The sequence below is a fragment of the Ammodytes marinus genome, assembly GCF_949987685.1.
Source record: "Ammodytes marinus genome assembly, chromosome: 11".
In the NCBI taxonomy this organism is placed as follows: Eukaryota; Metazoa; Chordata; class Actinopteri; order Uranoscopiformes; family Ammodytidae; genus Ammodytes; species Ammodytes marinus.
This window is the reverse complement of record NC_137215.1, coordinates 9,626,653-9,641,717: the sequence shown is the minus strand read 5'-3', so window position 1 is coordinate 9,641,717 and position 15,065 is coordinate 9,626,653. Positions and strand designations below refer to the sequence as shown.

At 39.7% G+C, this 15,065-nt stretch overlaps 2 protein-coding genes across 2 annotated transcripts; one reads left to right on the top strand and one right to left on the bottom strand.

Moving 5' to 3' along the window:
• Nucleotides 1-7,156: 7,156 nt before the first annotated feature.
• Nucleotides 7,157-10,406, bottom strand: mzt1 (mitotic spindle organizing protein 1). Its single transcript, XM_080037370.1, has 3 exons — nucleotides 10,144-10,406; nucleotides 9,545-9,690; nucleotides 7,157-7,867 (listed from the first exon to the last, which is right to left on the bottom strand). The coding sequence occupies exons 1-3, from the start codon at nucleotides 10,193-10,195 to the stop codon at nucleotides 7,844-7,846; spliced, it is 222 nt and encodes a 73-aa protein (XP_079893496.1). The 5' UTR covers nucleotides 10,196-10,406; the 3' UTR covers nucleotides 7,157-7,843.
• A 479-nt stretch (nucleotides 10,407-10,885) lies between these two features.
• On the top strand, nucleotides 10,886-14,942 carry bora (bora aurora kinase A activator; the record flags this gene model as incomplete). The annotated part of the gene is made up of 11 exons (XM_080036856.1): nucleotides 10,886-11,068; nucleotides 11,246-11,352; nucleotides 11,510-11,555; nucleotides 11,680-11,758; nucleotides 11,872-11,916; nucleotides 12,048-12,104; nucleotides 12,208-12,467; nucleotides 12,918-13,080; nucleotides 13,192-13,769; nucleotides 13,916-14,056; nucleotides 14,710-14,942. 11 exons carry the CDS (start codon nucleotides 10,886-10,888, stop codon nucleotides 14,728-14,730), a joined length of 1,680 nt encoding a protein of 559 aa, XP_079892982.1. The 3' UTR covers nucleotides 14,731-14,942.
• Nucleotides 14,943-15,065: the final 123 nt, after the last annotated feature.

The following is a 15,065-nucleotide window of genomic DNA, read 5'->3' as shown; positions in this document are numbered from 1 at the left end:
GGGCTTAGTGTGTCTGTGGTACTCAATGTGTCACATCGCTGTGATCTTCCCACATCGTTTGGGACTAATAGCCTTGTTGTAGGCATGTAATTGTATTATCCTTGGAAATATTATGATTTTGTTAATTGTCTTGAGAGAAAATATTTTCCAGATTTAAATAAATACAAGATAATATATATATATAATATAATACAATATGGATAGCATGAGATATACTTTTAATCTGAATGCTTTAAGATAAATAATACAATAGGCTACAAAAAATTATAAGAACAGTCTAAAAATTAGGTTTATTATAGAAAGGAACATACCAAATACTTGACATTTCAGTTTTTTTTCCGACACCAAAAAATCTTATCATATCAGTTTAAAATCAAACATAATAAAAAGGCTTGGATGGGGGTCATTTTTTTCTGAAGGTGAGAATGCACGCATAACTAAAAATAGGGAGGCTACCTGCCAAAGTAGCAGTGCATTCATGCTTAATTTAATTGTGTCACTGAATCTGAATTTGGATCAAAACGATCAAGAAAGAGTCCAACCGGAGAGATGAGAGAATTTACAACTGCTCATAAAGAGGGAGGGGGGGAGGGGCAATAACCTTGGTTTGACAAATTGACCCCTTTACCTGTTCCATGTACCGCTTCCTCATACACGCACACACGCACACACACACACACACACACACACACACACACACACACACACACACACACACACACACACACACACACACACACACACACACACACATCATCATTTACATATGGAGCTCGCAGTCCTTTCAAAGTGGCTTTCACGGAACATTGTGCTGATAATGATCTTGGTCGTGAGGGAGAGAGAGAGAGACACACACACACACACACAGATCTCCAGAGACCATCTCAACATAAGACAAGGGGGAAGAGGATAAAACTCCGACTGTACTCCAACTCAAAGGACTTTAACACTCTTTTCCCTCAAAGACCCCCATCCCACCCCCTCTCCAATAAGCCCTCTTGTGTTTTTTAATTGGCAGAAATTAATCTTTAGGATGTAGATGGTAGATTTACATTCATTAAAAGTCAAGAGAGGAAGCCAGGCTTGATGCTAATCAAATCTGCTTAATTATGCTTAACATGAGTATCTCCAGGGGAAGAGAGAGAGAGGGAGAGAGAGAGAGAGAGAGATAGCTAACTCGAACTTTTTACTTTTTGCCTTTGATAACTCCTGCTGAGTATGGCCTTTTCCTTGCCAAAAAGAAATGTCACGACTCTCTCTCTCCATCTGGAGAAAAATACACCGATAAAGCCATCAGTGTTAAGCAGAGCTGATACATGGAGTGAATTCCTACCTTAAAGTGTTTATTAAAGTTGTGAAGCGCTCAATTTAACCTCCCAGGTCAATGCTTTGCAACTTTTTAGGCTTGTGGCATTATCCCATAATAGATTGACTGATATACTGTTAACACAGTTAGCCCACAAAAGGTTGCATATGCTGGGACCGGATGAGTAATGTGCCAGCCTAAAGGAATTATTTGTGATTATGACCTTAGATGCTAGGCTTTTGTTCAATTTTTCATCCACCCACGGTCTGGTAAGCAAACGCAGTGTTTAGGAGAACCTTGTTACCAGTGGGTTGCAGGTGCCCTGGTGGGAAGTGACTTTGTCTCACAACAGGAAGGTCGCAGGTTTAATTCTTACTGCAGCCATTGTGCTTAAACTCCAATGAAATGAAACAATGAAGCAATATGGCAAATCCTCTCCAGTTACTGAAGTATACAAATATATTGTGCAATGCAGAGAAGAGGAAAGAAACACATTCACAACTAAACTGTCTAACATTAAAGGGAAAGTCCACCAATTGTACACACATTTTGCGTAAAAAGGTGATATCTTTGCTTCTGCTGTGTCCATAAAAAAGAGAAGAAATCAGTCCATTGTAATTCTTGCAATGTTGAGTGCTAAATCAGTGGATTACTCCTCTTTTAAGGACTTACATTTTGTCTTCCTCAGACTTTGCAAGCCTATCCATTTGGACCGCCTGGGAAGATTATTACTGAGTTAATGAATTTTTTTATATCTTCTTTGATTCGTATAATTGCTCCACTTTTTGCCTTTATTCCTGTAATTGTAGCCTACCATATATTCTACACGTATTTGTTGTTCAAATGATTTTTGAAGGAAATAGGTGTAATTTTGTGTTTCAATCTCAGGTTGATTATCTGATTAAATTTGAGATTCACCAGGAATCAACAGCCAGAACCCAAGTCATCATCACTTCCAAGTGTTACTATTGTAGACTAAACACATGTAATTCCTTAAAGAAACAAAATCTAGCTGCATTTTTTCCCTTCATTTTTCAAGAAGTCATATTTGTCTTGCTGTTGTGCCACCATAAGCCAAAGAGACAAAGATAATGTTCATGTTGTGTCGCTGTTTGAAAGCCAAGCTCTGGCCCTTTCCACATGTCTGTTTTGGCCAGTGAGCAGCAGAAGCATGAGGGAAATGTGTAGGTGGTTAGATCAGCCGATGAAGTGTAAATACCACTCAATCTGTTCTCATTAGAGGAGTAAAAACATACGAATCACTTCGCCTCTATTAAAAATGCCCCGGGGTCCTGGTTAAGTGTGTATGTGTGTGCATTAGGTCTTATGTGGTTTTGCGAGGGAGAAGGAGGGGGCGACAGAATGATGTTTTGGCATTTGTGTCTGCAGAGGGGATCTGAAATGCCACCACCATCAGCGCTGCTTAATTCTCAGAAACACACTCTTAATCTCAACAGACAGTTCGTTCCGACAGCCACTGTTATGATTCAAATCAACTTGGAGTGAAGGGTGTGTGTGTATGTGTGTGTGTGTGTGTGTGTGTGTGTGTGTGTGTGTGTGTGTGTGTGTGTGTGTGTGTGTGTGTGAGAAAAAGAGTGAAAGAGTGTGTCATTGTGTTTTGGTATGTGATTAGGTGTATGTGGGTGTGTGTGTGTGTATGACCAAGATATCACACATCCATTGCACATTCCCCTATGATAATGTGGATTGATTATGGATATGATAATGAGAGGCCGGCGCGGCGTCGCGACCTTCACAAGGTCTAATTGAAACAAGCGTTGGTCCTCCGAAGCACTTATCAAGTCACACAGCACATCATTAATCACAGAGAATACAAGCTGTCACTGTAACACACATGCAAACACACACACTTTCTCGATTTTTCTAACATACACACAGACACACGCACACACACACGCTCTCTCCTGTCTACTTTTTCTCACTCTCTTTTACACACACACACACACACACACACACACACACACACACACACACACACACACACACACACACACACACACACACACACACACACACACACACACACACACACACACAATGCAAGCTGTCACTACAATATGCCTGGTATTGTCTTCTTTTAAGGGAAGTGGACAGCTAGTCCACCCTCCATCTCTATTTTCAACAAGAAAAGTTGAAGAACAAACAGGCAGTTGTAGAGTCAAACCTTGTAAAAAAGAAAGAAAAAAGAACAACAGAGGGAATGTTAAAAGAATTCAGCAAACATGAACAGCTGTTCACTTCACCCAAACTCGCCCAAAATTGAATTAGCTCAAGTTGTTTTACTACCTGCTTTTATTAGAAGACAATTTAACAACCAAATGTGATTCCAATGTCTGATTAAAGCAGCATATGGTGCCTACCTGTTAAACACAACGTGTTCAATACAAGCTTAACGCCTCAGTGAGCCACTCGAATAAACTAATAAGCTCAATATCATATTAGTCATTACATAGTCCAACACACAAAATTCCAATCTGATAAAAAAGGTGGTTTCATTATCATCTTAAGGAAAACACAAGGGAGATTGCACGCGCGGCATTGATGCCATCACCAACTTTGCTAATTGTTATTCAATTAACTGCTTTTGTTAATGAAACCAATTAATACTTTAAAACAAGCAGGGATTATATATGATTATTATGCATCTATGCAGAAGACAGCTAATTACAACTGTAAATCAATCAATTCTACATTAATCAGCTTGGAAAATGTCCAAAAACAACAAAGTCACTAAAAGACATTGGAAGTTTTTTTTTCTTTTTTAACTTTAACATATTTTGATTGCCAGGCCATTATCCTGTCTAATGATTGTTAACGATCCTTTAAAGGGTTTATGATCCAATTTCCTTGCAATGAATTTAATTGGGACCTAAATAGTATAATCTTACGGTGTAAAAGTGTAGCCTGTATTTAATCAAGGGTGGTGTACTGGAGTAAGCTGCAACAAGGTCACAGAACTCCTCTTAGGGGAAATACAGTCAGTGAAGCTTCACGTTGCTGAAGGATGGGGGGCCAGACAGGGTCGATCAGTTACGGAAATATTAATAAATCAATTACTTCAGTGTCAGAATACAGACTTTTATAAGTATGATCTTTACAGGGCAATGAGAATATGCTGCTTTGTAATTGGTTATTTAAATAATATAAGATCAGATTCTTTACTTGAGTAAAAGTGAAAAATTACACAATGTAAAAATGGTCCACTACAAGTAAACTCATACTGTCAAAATTTGACTTAAAGCTGCACCGTTACTTTTGACAGAAGAACACACTCTTCCCCTTGCATATTAAAGCTGCAGTGCTATTATTATTCTGGCTGGACCAGCAACTTATGGAGGCTTATGTTTGCTAGTGTTAGCAGACTTAAGAAAGATAAGTGTGTGAAACTGACATGTGGTCAGTTTGCTGACTCTATGGCAATTCTCGACTTGTGCTACATAACAAGAACATGTAAACAGACCATACATATACAGTGAAATGTCTCACTAAAATCTGGAAAAATGAAAATTTAAAACAATCTAATGTCTCCTTAACCTGTAGACTACTCGAGGCCAAAGAGGCCACTGTTCGACAAAAGGTACAAAATATGCAAATATGACTTGTAAACTAAACTTACAATTCAAAGTACTTATTATACTTATATATACAGAAAGAAGGGTCTCTGACAGGGTACATTATTATATATATTGGATTATAATTGCAGATGCATTTATATGTGAGCAGCATTTTAATATCAAAGTTGACTGCATGTTATGAACTATTGGGTCTAGTGTGTAATAACAACAATCATATTTTATATGTAAAATATAGGTTTTTAAACTATAAAATCTGTTAAAATAACTATAGCATATATAGCCATCAGATAAATGTAGTAAATTATACAATATTCCCCTTTGAAGTACACGGGAGTATAAGTATAAAGAAGCATACAATACAAGAGCCCAGCCCAAATGGATTCACAAGACAGCAAAAATACATCCTAAGATTAAATACATCCTAACCCCCTACCAACTAAATACCAACAAAGTTACTTCCTTCAAGAACAACCAAAGTTTTTTTCTATAATCATCCAAACTGAAGAACTCATCAGAAATAAAGGTCTTTTGATTAAAAAATTCTCGCCCTAAAATCACCATATAATGAGATATAAAACATGAAATGGAAGTAGCAAACAAAGCCATGTCTCTGCAGGGAGACCATTAAACTAACCTGTTTATGGCTAATGGTAATTAGTAACCCAAACATAACTGTGATCTTTGACTTTTGGTTAAACTCGGCATCACACAAGGCTCTGCACTGTAGTTGTTTTCTTGAGACAATATGTTTGTCTTCTGTTTGTACAAACATCAACAGACCATCTCTCCTTATGCATAAGGAACTTCTAATCAGTCCAGTCTAATTATTTTTGTAATATCCAATGCACTCACCTGGACCGTAATTGCAACACATACATCTTTCACTTTTAAATGAGACTGCCCTCATTTATCAGAAAAATAATCCCGCCAGCGTGGATAATTATCAGACGTACAAACATAAACACCTTTAGAAGTTCCGATATGTGAAGACCTGCTTAAGTTTATACAGTCATGTGACCTGACCAGTGCCCTAGTTGAACACCTCTTAGATGTTTATGCATATATGGACGCTAATCTCTCGGGCAGGACTATGGGATTTGTGAATATTTTGTTCTACAGAGATCAAAGTGTCGGGCTGGGATCAGGAGAAACCCTTCAAAAACACATCAAACAGAGAGCAATGCATCCTGAATCCCACGCCCACAGTAGCCAATCAAGCCGCGCAAAACTATTTTCCTTTGTAAGAAAAAGAAAAAAGATTCTCTCAATGTGGATCTCCGTCCGTCAACATCTCCTGCGGTTCGCCCCCCACGGAGGCCAGGGGTTGTTCAGGCTTTAGGGGCTAGCAAGGAGACCCACAGCGCTGTAGGCCTATCTGTATGTCTCTCATACTCCGCCAACATGATGCTGGTATTGGTGAAACAGAGAGATACTGTGTTAAGAGATCAAAGCAGCAGTACAGAGATTTAGACCCACAGCCTGTCAGTCAAGATGGCGAGACAAAGCGGAGGGAGACAGAAATGCTTACACACACACACACACACACACACACATAGACTCGCTGGCTTTCTCTGTGGTGTGCCTGGGAGGGGTGAGGCGTTGCTGTCGGATGGCTTAGGGGCTTCTCATTTGTAGATATCTACAGCGCTGCATGAACACCTAAACTCACACACATAGGAGGGACACACACACACACATTCAAAAGCTGATTCAAGCCCTTGCGGATGAGAGGTCGCTTTTAGCCTCTATATTGGCCTGTGGAGGAATGTTCTGTGCTCTCAGCATTTTCCCTCGTCTCGAAGATGAATAGAGCCATTTTACAGACAGTGGAGAAACAACACAATGCCCAGTGTGGTTAGATACGTGATGAAGGGTGTTCATTTCTGGTTGATCAAACACATGTTTTTTTTTTGTCAAGTGTGCAATATATCTCAAATACTTTTTTGTGGATAGAATGAGGACATAAAAGGGGGCCAAGATTTGAGCTCGACAGGACATCCTGCCATAAAGAATGACCTGTGTTAATGTTATTCTCTTTTGTATGTCTGGCTGGGATCCACCCTGCATGTTCTATGGTGTATTATTGCAAAATGTTTAACCGAGACCTTTATCCCTCTCACCTAGTATGGCAGGAAATTATTTATTTTGTAAAATCCTTCAGATTGTAAGAATGATATCACCAGGGACATTTTCTCTGCTACATTCTACAATGGGACCAAGTACAGGAAAAGACAGAAATATCATGGTGGGAGAATTTATTTAAAAAAAGTAAATGATAAAATTACATTACCGTAAGTATTTAATAGGGTTTTAAACATTAGAAAAAAACTTGATAGGAAACTTGCTGTTAGAATCTAACAATGCAGACTTACACCTCAGACTAGAATAACAATGACACACCACCACCTTGTGGCCATTAGCTGTAACATTTTAATTTAGACTTTCAAAATTGATGGTTACATAGACAATGGAAATGGCAAAGGTTTAGGTTGAAAAATGCATGTTGCTTGAACAAAATTAAAAACGATTCATAACATCATAAAAAAGATTTACTTATGGAACATGCAACGCAAGTTAGACACAAGTCAGGTTTCAATGGATGTTCATAAATTAAGGCAGGAAGTAAGTGCTCATGCCACTCTGAACTACACTTGGCAGTAGGAAAAACTTGGAGGAAAACTTAGGCAGAATGGTTGAGCACCTTTTTATGTCAGGAGTAGACTTGAGTTTAGGAAGGGCACTAAAAATTGAAACCTCGACACAAAAACTCAGATGCAGGTCAAAGAGCAGACCAGGAGCACTTAGTCCCCGAGGAGGAGCAGCAGACAGAGGGCCAACACACAGACAAATCTGATTGGCTGGAGAGCCCGTGGTGCGTACAGATCCAGGAACGGGGCCTTATCCCAATAAAGTTCCCAACTTTGCTGATCAGGCTGCAACTTCAATTAGCGCCGTTTTCAGAAGCCTGAAATCGAAAATAAACATTACAAATTAAATGGGAAAGAAAGCTAAATTGAAACGAATAGTAGGAACTCACATTGCGCATATTTTGCTTTTCGATCAAGCTATTTATGATGACATTCCCTCTTGCCTGTAGGATGAGATATTTTACCGATTACCATTTGTTCTTAATAGTGATTGAAATGCTCCCTTTAGGATTCACTCAAAAGATTTAAGCCACAAATCAAAAATATATTTTGCCATTTTGTTTAGCACAAAAACAGATACAGTATATGTTCCCCAATCCATATGCTAATGGCAACACATTAGACAGTTGGTTACATGAATGAGGTGGATGAATTCAAAATTCCAGACAGAGGCAACAAACAACAAAGCAACATAATGCAATGTTAGGAGAGTGAAATATGGACATATTGTAATTATTTTTGTTCAGTTTATGTTATAATAGGTTTTCTGGAAAGGCAATAAAATGCTTTGGAAAGACCAACAAGACAAGAATGTCTGTTTTATCACCCATAGCTTAAAACTCATCATCCTATATTGTTGACGTGCTCACAATGTTCTAGTAGCATAAATGGCAAGGCAGAATATCTGAAAGCTGACTTAAAAAAAAAAAAAAACTTTATTAGGTACACCTGTTCAATGGCTTATAAAAACAAAAAGCTAATCAGCCAATCAAATGGCAGCAATTTAATGCATTTAGACGTGGTCAAGACAATGTACTGAAGTCAAACCGAGCATCAGAATGGGGAAGAAAGGGCGTTTAGGTGACTTTGAACATGGCATGGTTGATGGTGCAACACAAAATTCGGAACCTGCTATCTGAATGTCGCAACTAAAATTGAGACTAATCAGACCATGCCTGATTTTTCAATATTGTCCAATATCCTGTGAGAATTGTAGCCTCATTTTCCTGTTTTTAGCTGACAGGAGTGGCACCCGGTGGGGTCTTCTGTTGCTGTAGCCCATCTGCTTCAAGATTGGTCGTCTTTTGCGTTCAGAGATGGTATTCTGCATTGCCTGGCTGTAACGAGTGGTTATTTGAGTTAACTTACTGTTGCCTTTCCATCATCTCAAACTAGTATGCCCATCCTCCACTGACCTCTGACTTCAACAAGGCATTTTATGTCCACACAAATGCCGCTCACTGGATATTTTTTCTTTTTTTGACCATTCTGTGTAAACCCTGGAGATGGTTTAAAGTGAAAATCCCAGAAGATCAGCAGTTTCTGAAATACTCATACCAGCCCTCCTGGCACCCTCAATATTGCCATGTTCAAAGTCACTTAAAACCCCTTTCTTCCCCATTCTGTTACTCGGTTTCAACCTCAATAAGTTGTCCCGTCCAGGTCTACATGCCTAAATGCATTTAGTGGCTGACATGTGATTGGCTGATTAGTTATATGTGTTAACAAGAAAATGAACCGCTGTACCTAATAAAGTGGCCAGTGAGTGTAGGTTTCCATCTCAATGGAAACATGCACATATAAACAGCTTTGTTAACAGTTTTCAAATTTCCAAATATCATTAGCATAGAGACACAAAAAAACACAATGTAGATAGCAGCTGAAGGCTTCTCAACTTTCAGCCTAACACTACACTAGTTTTCAGTGGGCTGTTTTATTGGCATCGACATCAGTCAAAAGACGGCCCCTACAGCAATATGAAAAGGTTTCAGTACCTTGAGGGATTCAGAAGCTTTACGCAGTTCTTTGATGACTGCAGACAAAGCCTCTGGGTTGATGCCTTGCTCACACAGTCTCACACATATGGACAGCGACTCCATATCCAAACCAGTGTTCAGCAACCGGGAGATCTCCAAAAGCACTGTTGGGAGGAAGAGAGTGAATTTGACTGTGACAGGTCCAATACAATATGTTGTCAACTATTTTTCAAGTACAATCAGGGGGTTTAAGTTTGTAAGACTTTAATACGTTGGAAAGGCCAATATACAATTGAAGACCTATTTCAAGTCCATTCTGGCAAATACATGTGAAAGGTTATGGAGGGAAACAAAGAAATGTATTCACATTAAACATGAAACGTTTGGTTGCATATCGGTTTTGTAGGTATGGTACAGTGTGTATAGTACACATTTTCTCCCCAAATACACATCATAATTAAAGTAACAGTAACGTCATAATCCAAACATAGGCTCCCTGTCAAAATCGTATTCAAGACACGTTTAGACTCTTTAAGGCCTTACATGTAAATACGTGTTTTGGACACCTTTAAGGACCCACAGAAACCCTATGCATGTGTATAAATATATATATTTACCGTCCATTGTCTCCCGGACTGCGTTTAGGTTGGCATTAGCTGCACTTGCCATGGTGTAGATGAATAGTTAGCCAACGCGTGCTAGGAGGTGGCTAAAAAGACTTGAAAAGGTCCCTGACGCGGTACAAGTTTATAGTATTAGAACAGTTCACTCAGATATAAAATGTTTTGTTTTCATTTTACATGACCGTTCAAAAATTAGATACACTATCATGAATAGACTATATTAGTCGCTAGCCACATAGCCCTGCTATCATCACTAAATAAACTGGAGGAGGAAGTGACGAGTTTATCGTTCTTCTCCTTGATTGGTTCCTCAGAACTCCCTGCGTCATTTCTATTGGCTGTTGGGCTGTAGGGCGAAATTGAAATAAACGTTTGAACCCTCACGCTGCTGATTGTTTGCTGACTCTTCATGAAGATTTGTTTTTAGCTGCGTTTTGAAACTCGTGGCTCATTAACAGTTGTAAGTACCACCGGCAAAAAATGTATAGCTAATAATATAATGTGTAATTTATTTTAAAAGTATATTGGAGAGTTAAAAACAAGGAACCGAGTGAAACGTTGTAACGCTGTATTCAAATCTCTGCTACACTTCGAAGGCAACTTCACTCTGAAACAGAGAAAGTAATGTAGTTAACCAACCAACGTAATTAACAAAACAAAATAGAAACGACTCCTCTTACATCGAAACAAAGACTATAATTTGTGTGAACATTTTCTTGGCCATTTTGTTTCTGAAATGAAATTTACTGACTCACTGGACTTTTTGTTGTTTGCTAAGATGGACCATGTTGAGCTCCAAATCACTCCAGAGACTCCAGGCAGGCCTTCCATTAGAAACCCTTTTGAAAGCCCCAATGACTACCACCACCTTCGTGAGACCTTGATGCCAAGCCCGTCTGTCTTCAAGTCCTGTAAAGCTGTACGTTTGGTTTTAACACACAACAGAATTGTTTGACACATGCACAGAAACACATGTCTTCGTGCAAACTTCTAAATGTTTTGTAATGTGCACAGGCTTGCTTGAGTAAAGAGTGTATTTATGTATGTACTGTATTATTTTAATTCACTTCACTTCCTCATTTATTTCTTCCCCCAGACTCCTCCCAAGTTCAACTGGTCTATTGATGAAATGTCCAGTCTTGACCCTGTACACATAGACGCGGAGGATATCCAGCGACAGTCCTTTTACCTCAGCCAAACAAGGTACGTACTGAACACAGTAGCCGTTGTAGATCCGTAGGTAATACAAATTACATTGTTACAGAGCTGCTTATAAACCAATCCTGATGTATTAAATCCAACTGTTAAATTGAAAAGGGCAGGGAATTTAAGTGACAAAACCTTTCTACCAAACATCTAGGATGGATTCAGACATTGAGGCGAAGCGTCAAAATGCTATTGAGCAGGTATGAAATTCTAATCAAATATAAGCATATTGTACAATGATGGCAACGTTTTTATATATGGTATATAAACTTCACTTAGATTGTTGATGACTTTTGTTTTACATTTGTCTTTCTCCCAATAAAGTTTTTCACCAAAGGAGCCATCGTGCCCTCTCCCTGGGCAGCACCAGACCCCCGTAAAGGCCCCCAGATCTATATGAAAAGTAAGTTGTCTTGTGATTTTCTTTTCCACTCCTTAAATGTCTTCGATTCGCTCATGTTGTGTTCTTGTTCTTATAATTCATAAGCATTTCACCTTGTGTCTTTGCACTTCTAGGTACTAAGTCTACCACGATTGCAGAGGAGACGGAAACAAATTCAGGTTGGTATTAAAAAAAACAAAACATTTATAGTGTTTCTTTTTATACACAAAGTGCCCCCATATCTTCTCTTTTTCCATCAATACCCACTAAATAGTTTTTAATGTCTCCCTTATTATGTCTGTTCTAACAGTTGCTTGTCAGACGACTCTTTCATTACCTCTGGCTTTTGATTTGGAGAAAGTACTAGGTAAGCTTCTAATAAAATGACTGAACGGTCAAATCGGAAGACACTGTTGTGACGTGAACATTGAACCATCAGGTGAACCGTGTTTTTCTTCTCTTTCCCTCAGGGGAATATTACCGCCATGAGGAAGCGTGCGATGCTGTGCAGGAGAGTCTCAGTTCCTCGTCCTTAAGACGGAAGCTCTTCCTGGACGGCCAGGGCAGTAACAGCGGCTCTGACAGCTCCGGCCCCCCGAGCCCAGAGAGGAGCTACGACAGGCAGCAGGAGAGGCCTTCACTAAACCAAGGAGAGGGAGGGGTCGAAGCTCTGTCTTCAGTATTTGCTTCACCTTTGTGCCGTGGCACGTCAGCTGCGACTCCCTCTACGGTCAGTGGTGTAGCGATAGATGGATAGACAAATTACTTTATCTTCATACAAAATAAATTTATTTCTTCATAATTGGTACGTCCATTTTACGGTACAATATCTATGTAGATATATGTTTAAAGTTGATATTGTAGAATATGCATTTCTGATCTTTTTTTCTCCCCCTTTTTAAGTAATGTTTTTATTTAGCAACAGATTTCAGCAAGTTAGTAGGTTTGTTGTTATAACTTGGAATCCATAACATATCTTCTGTTAACTAATCTTTTCAGACCAGTTATCTAGATTTATGTAATTCTCAAAAGCAATTCTCAACGTTGCAACTGAAAACATTTCTTGAAGTGATTTTTTTTTAGCAGTGAGTTACAGGTTTCTTTGGACCCAAATGTTTTAAGTTAAATAAACACTATTGCGGTTCAATTAAAAATGTGTTTGATTTGTCTTAACTTTTAGGGCCAGTTCTCGTCCAGTCCCATCCAGCATGGCTGCTTTCGGGACTGCAGCCTCGGCAGCTTCACCAGTCCTATGTTCCCTGATAGGTCGTCTCCTGCTGCTCTGGTCTCTCCCACCGTTTCTCCTATTGTTTCACATGCCGCTCGCACACCCATAGGCTCAGGTACACTTCTTTTATTGAAATAAACTTTACTTCACTATATTATTTTAAAAAATGACACTGTTGTGGTGATGTTAACCAAGTATCTCTTCATATCTGTCTTTATTTCTTTAGGCGAGAGGAAGCAGCCGAGCAATGTGACTCCCCGCAATGTAGACGTCGCTTCCTGCAACAAAGAGAGCCCATTTGTCGAGGGTTGCTCTCCCATTCGTAGCTGCTCCCCACACCAGCTCCACTGCCACAATGAGCTTCAGAACAACGGCAGACCAAATCCCCGGACTAGAGTCCGCTGCTGGGCATCCCCTCCCCTCATCTCCCCCATCCTCAACCCAAAGCTCCAGGACAATCAGGAGGCCGAGGAACAACTCCTCTCCTCCTCGGCTTCCTTCTCCTCCCCATCTTCTTCTTCTCTCCCCCCCATGGAGCTAGATCCAGCTTCACCAATGGCCCGCCATGCCCACCCCGCTGACACAGAGATAGTTAGCCTGGATCCTATGGAACCTGTGAAAATGGAGGAGGACAAGGACACGGGACTGGAAGGGAGGTTGGACGATGAAGAAGAGGACGGTGCAGGGCTTTCGGGGCTACTCACCAGCTCACGTATGGGCAATTTGTCGGCGATAGAGAGCTCTCGCATGTTTGTATCCCTATTGGCGGAGGGAAGCAGCATACGCTACGATTCCAGCATGCAGGTTCGTGTGAGCATTTTCTTTCACAACTTTGCTCTTTTTGCATTACAGTTGACTTACTTTTACATGAATGCATTGATGTTGTTCAAGTCATAATGATGTGTAAGTCCAATGTTATATGTAACGTACTGCTTTTTGTGTGTGTTCAGGTGGACAGCGGGTACACCACTATCTCAGCAGGCACTGGCAGTCTTATAGATGGGCTCAGCTCTGACTGTCAAAGCAAAGAGTTCTTCAGTTCAAACGTGGCAGAAGAAGCCTTCCAAGTCACTCGACACGCCAAAGCAAAGGTACTGCCAACCCTTCACACACACACACACACACACACACACACACACACACACACACAGTGTTGTAGATAAGAGTTTGTGTCATTATATCAAAAAGGGTTTCAACACTTAATTTAAATATGCTCATTAAAAGTATCTTGTAGACAACAAACTGTATTTTGCATGCTAAAGAAATCTATTAGTTTACTTTAAAGGTGCTGTAAGCGGAATGGTTCTTTTAGCTAACTTCCTGTCAGTTACTGCAGTTAGCAGTCCCCTCGCTCGTCCCTACGTCACCACATTAATGCACTGTCTTCAAGCAGCGAGTTATCTAGCACTATTTCAGATCCATAAGTGTGATAAAACATGATAAACCATCAAAACAGACTTTGGGAAGGATTTTTACCTGCTCCGCCATTGTAGGCGCATAAACATTCACCCATCTGTCGCTCTGGCGTGCACCGGCAGTGAGACGGGTGTCGGTTTGTAGCGTTCTCTCTTGTGATTGGATATTAATTTTGTGGATCCCCGAAAAGTTTATTTGCCGATTACATGCAGAGCAGCTGACTGAGAGATCAGCTTTATGAAACGCGCACATTATGTAAGTGATCACTCTGTATGAATAGCGATTTAACATTTAATTTATTTCTAAAAATATGCTTCTTGTTTTCCAGGTATTTTATCCTCACCACTGAGCCATCTGATTGATGCATTTAAAGGGACATCTCTCTCAGAGGAAGATAAAGACGATTAATTTGCAATCAAATACAACACAGTTTACAAAGTGAAATTAATTTTGTTAGGATGACTTGGGTCAAATGTTAAATTAATTTTGAAAATTATTCTCAGCTGAGGGATTTCACAAATTGTTATTGGTTCTTTTAAGGTTTAAAGTTCAAGTTTCCTGACCCGGAAGCAAATGCTATACCATAGTATGTTTAATCACAGGTTAGAAGGGAGAAGACTAACCCTTAGCCTATCTTAGCCCCACTGTAAGACACTGAAATGCTACACTTCTAACTTCACAGTT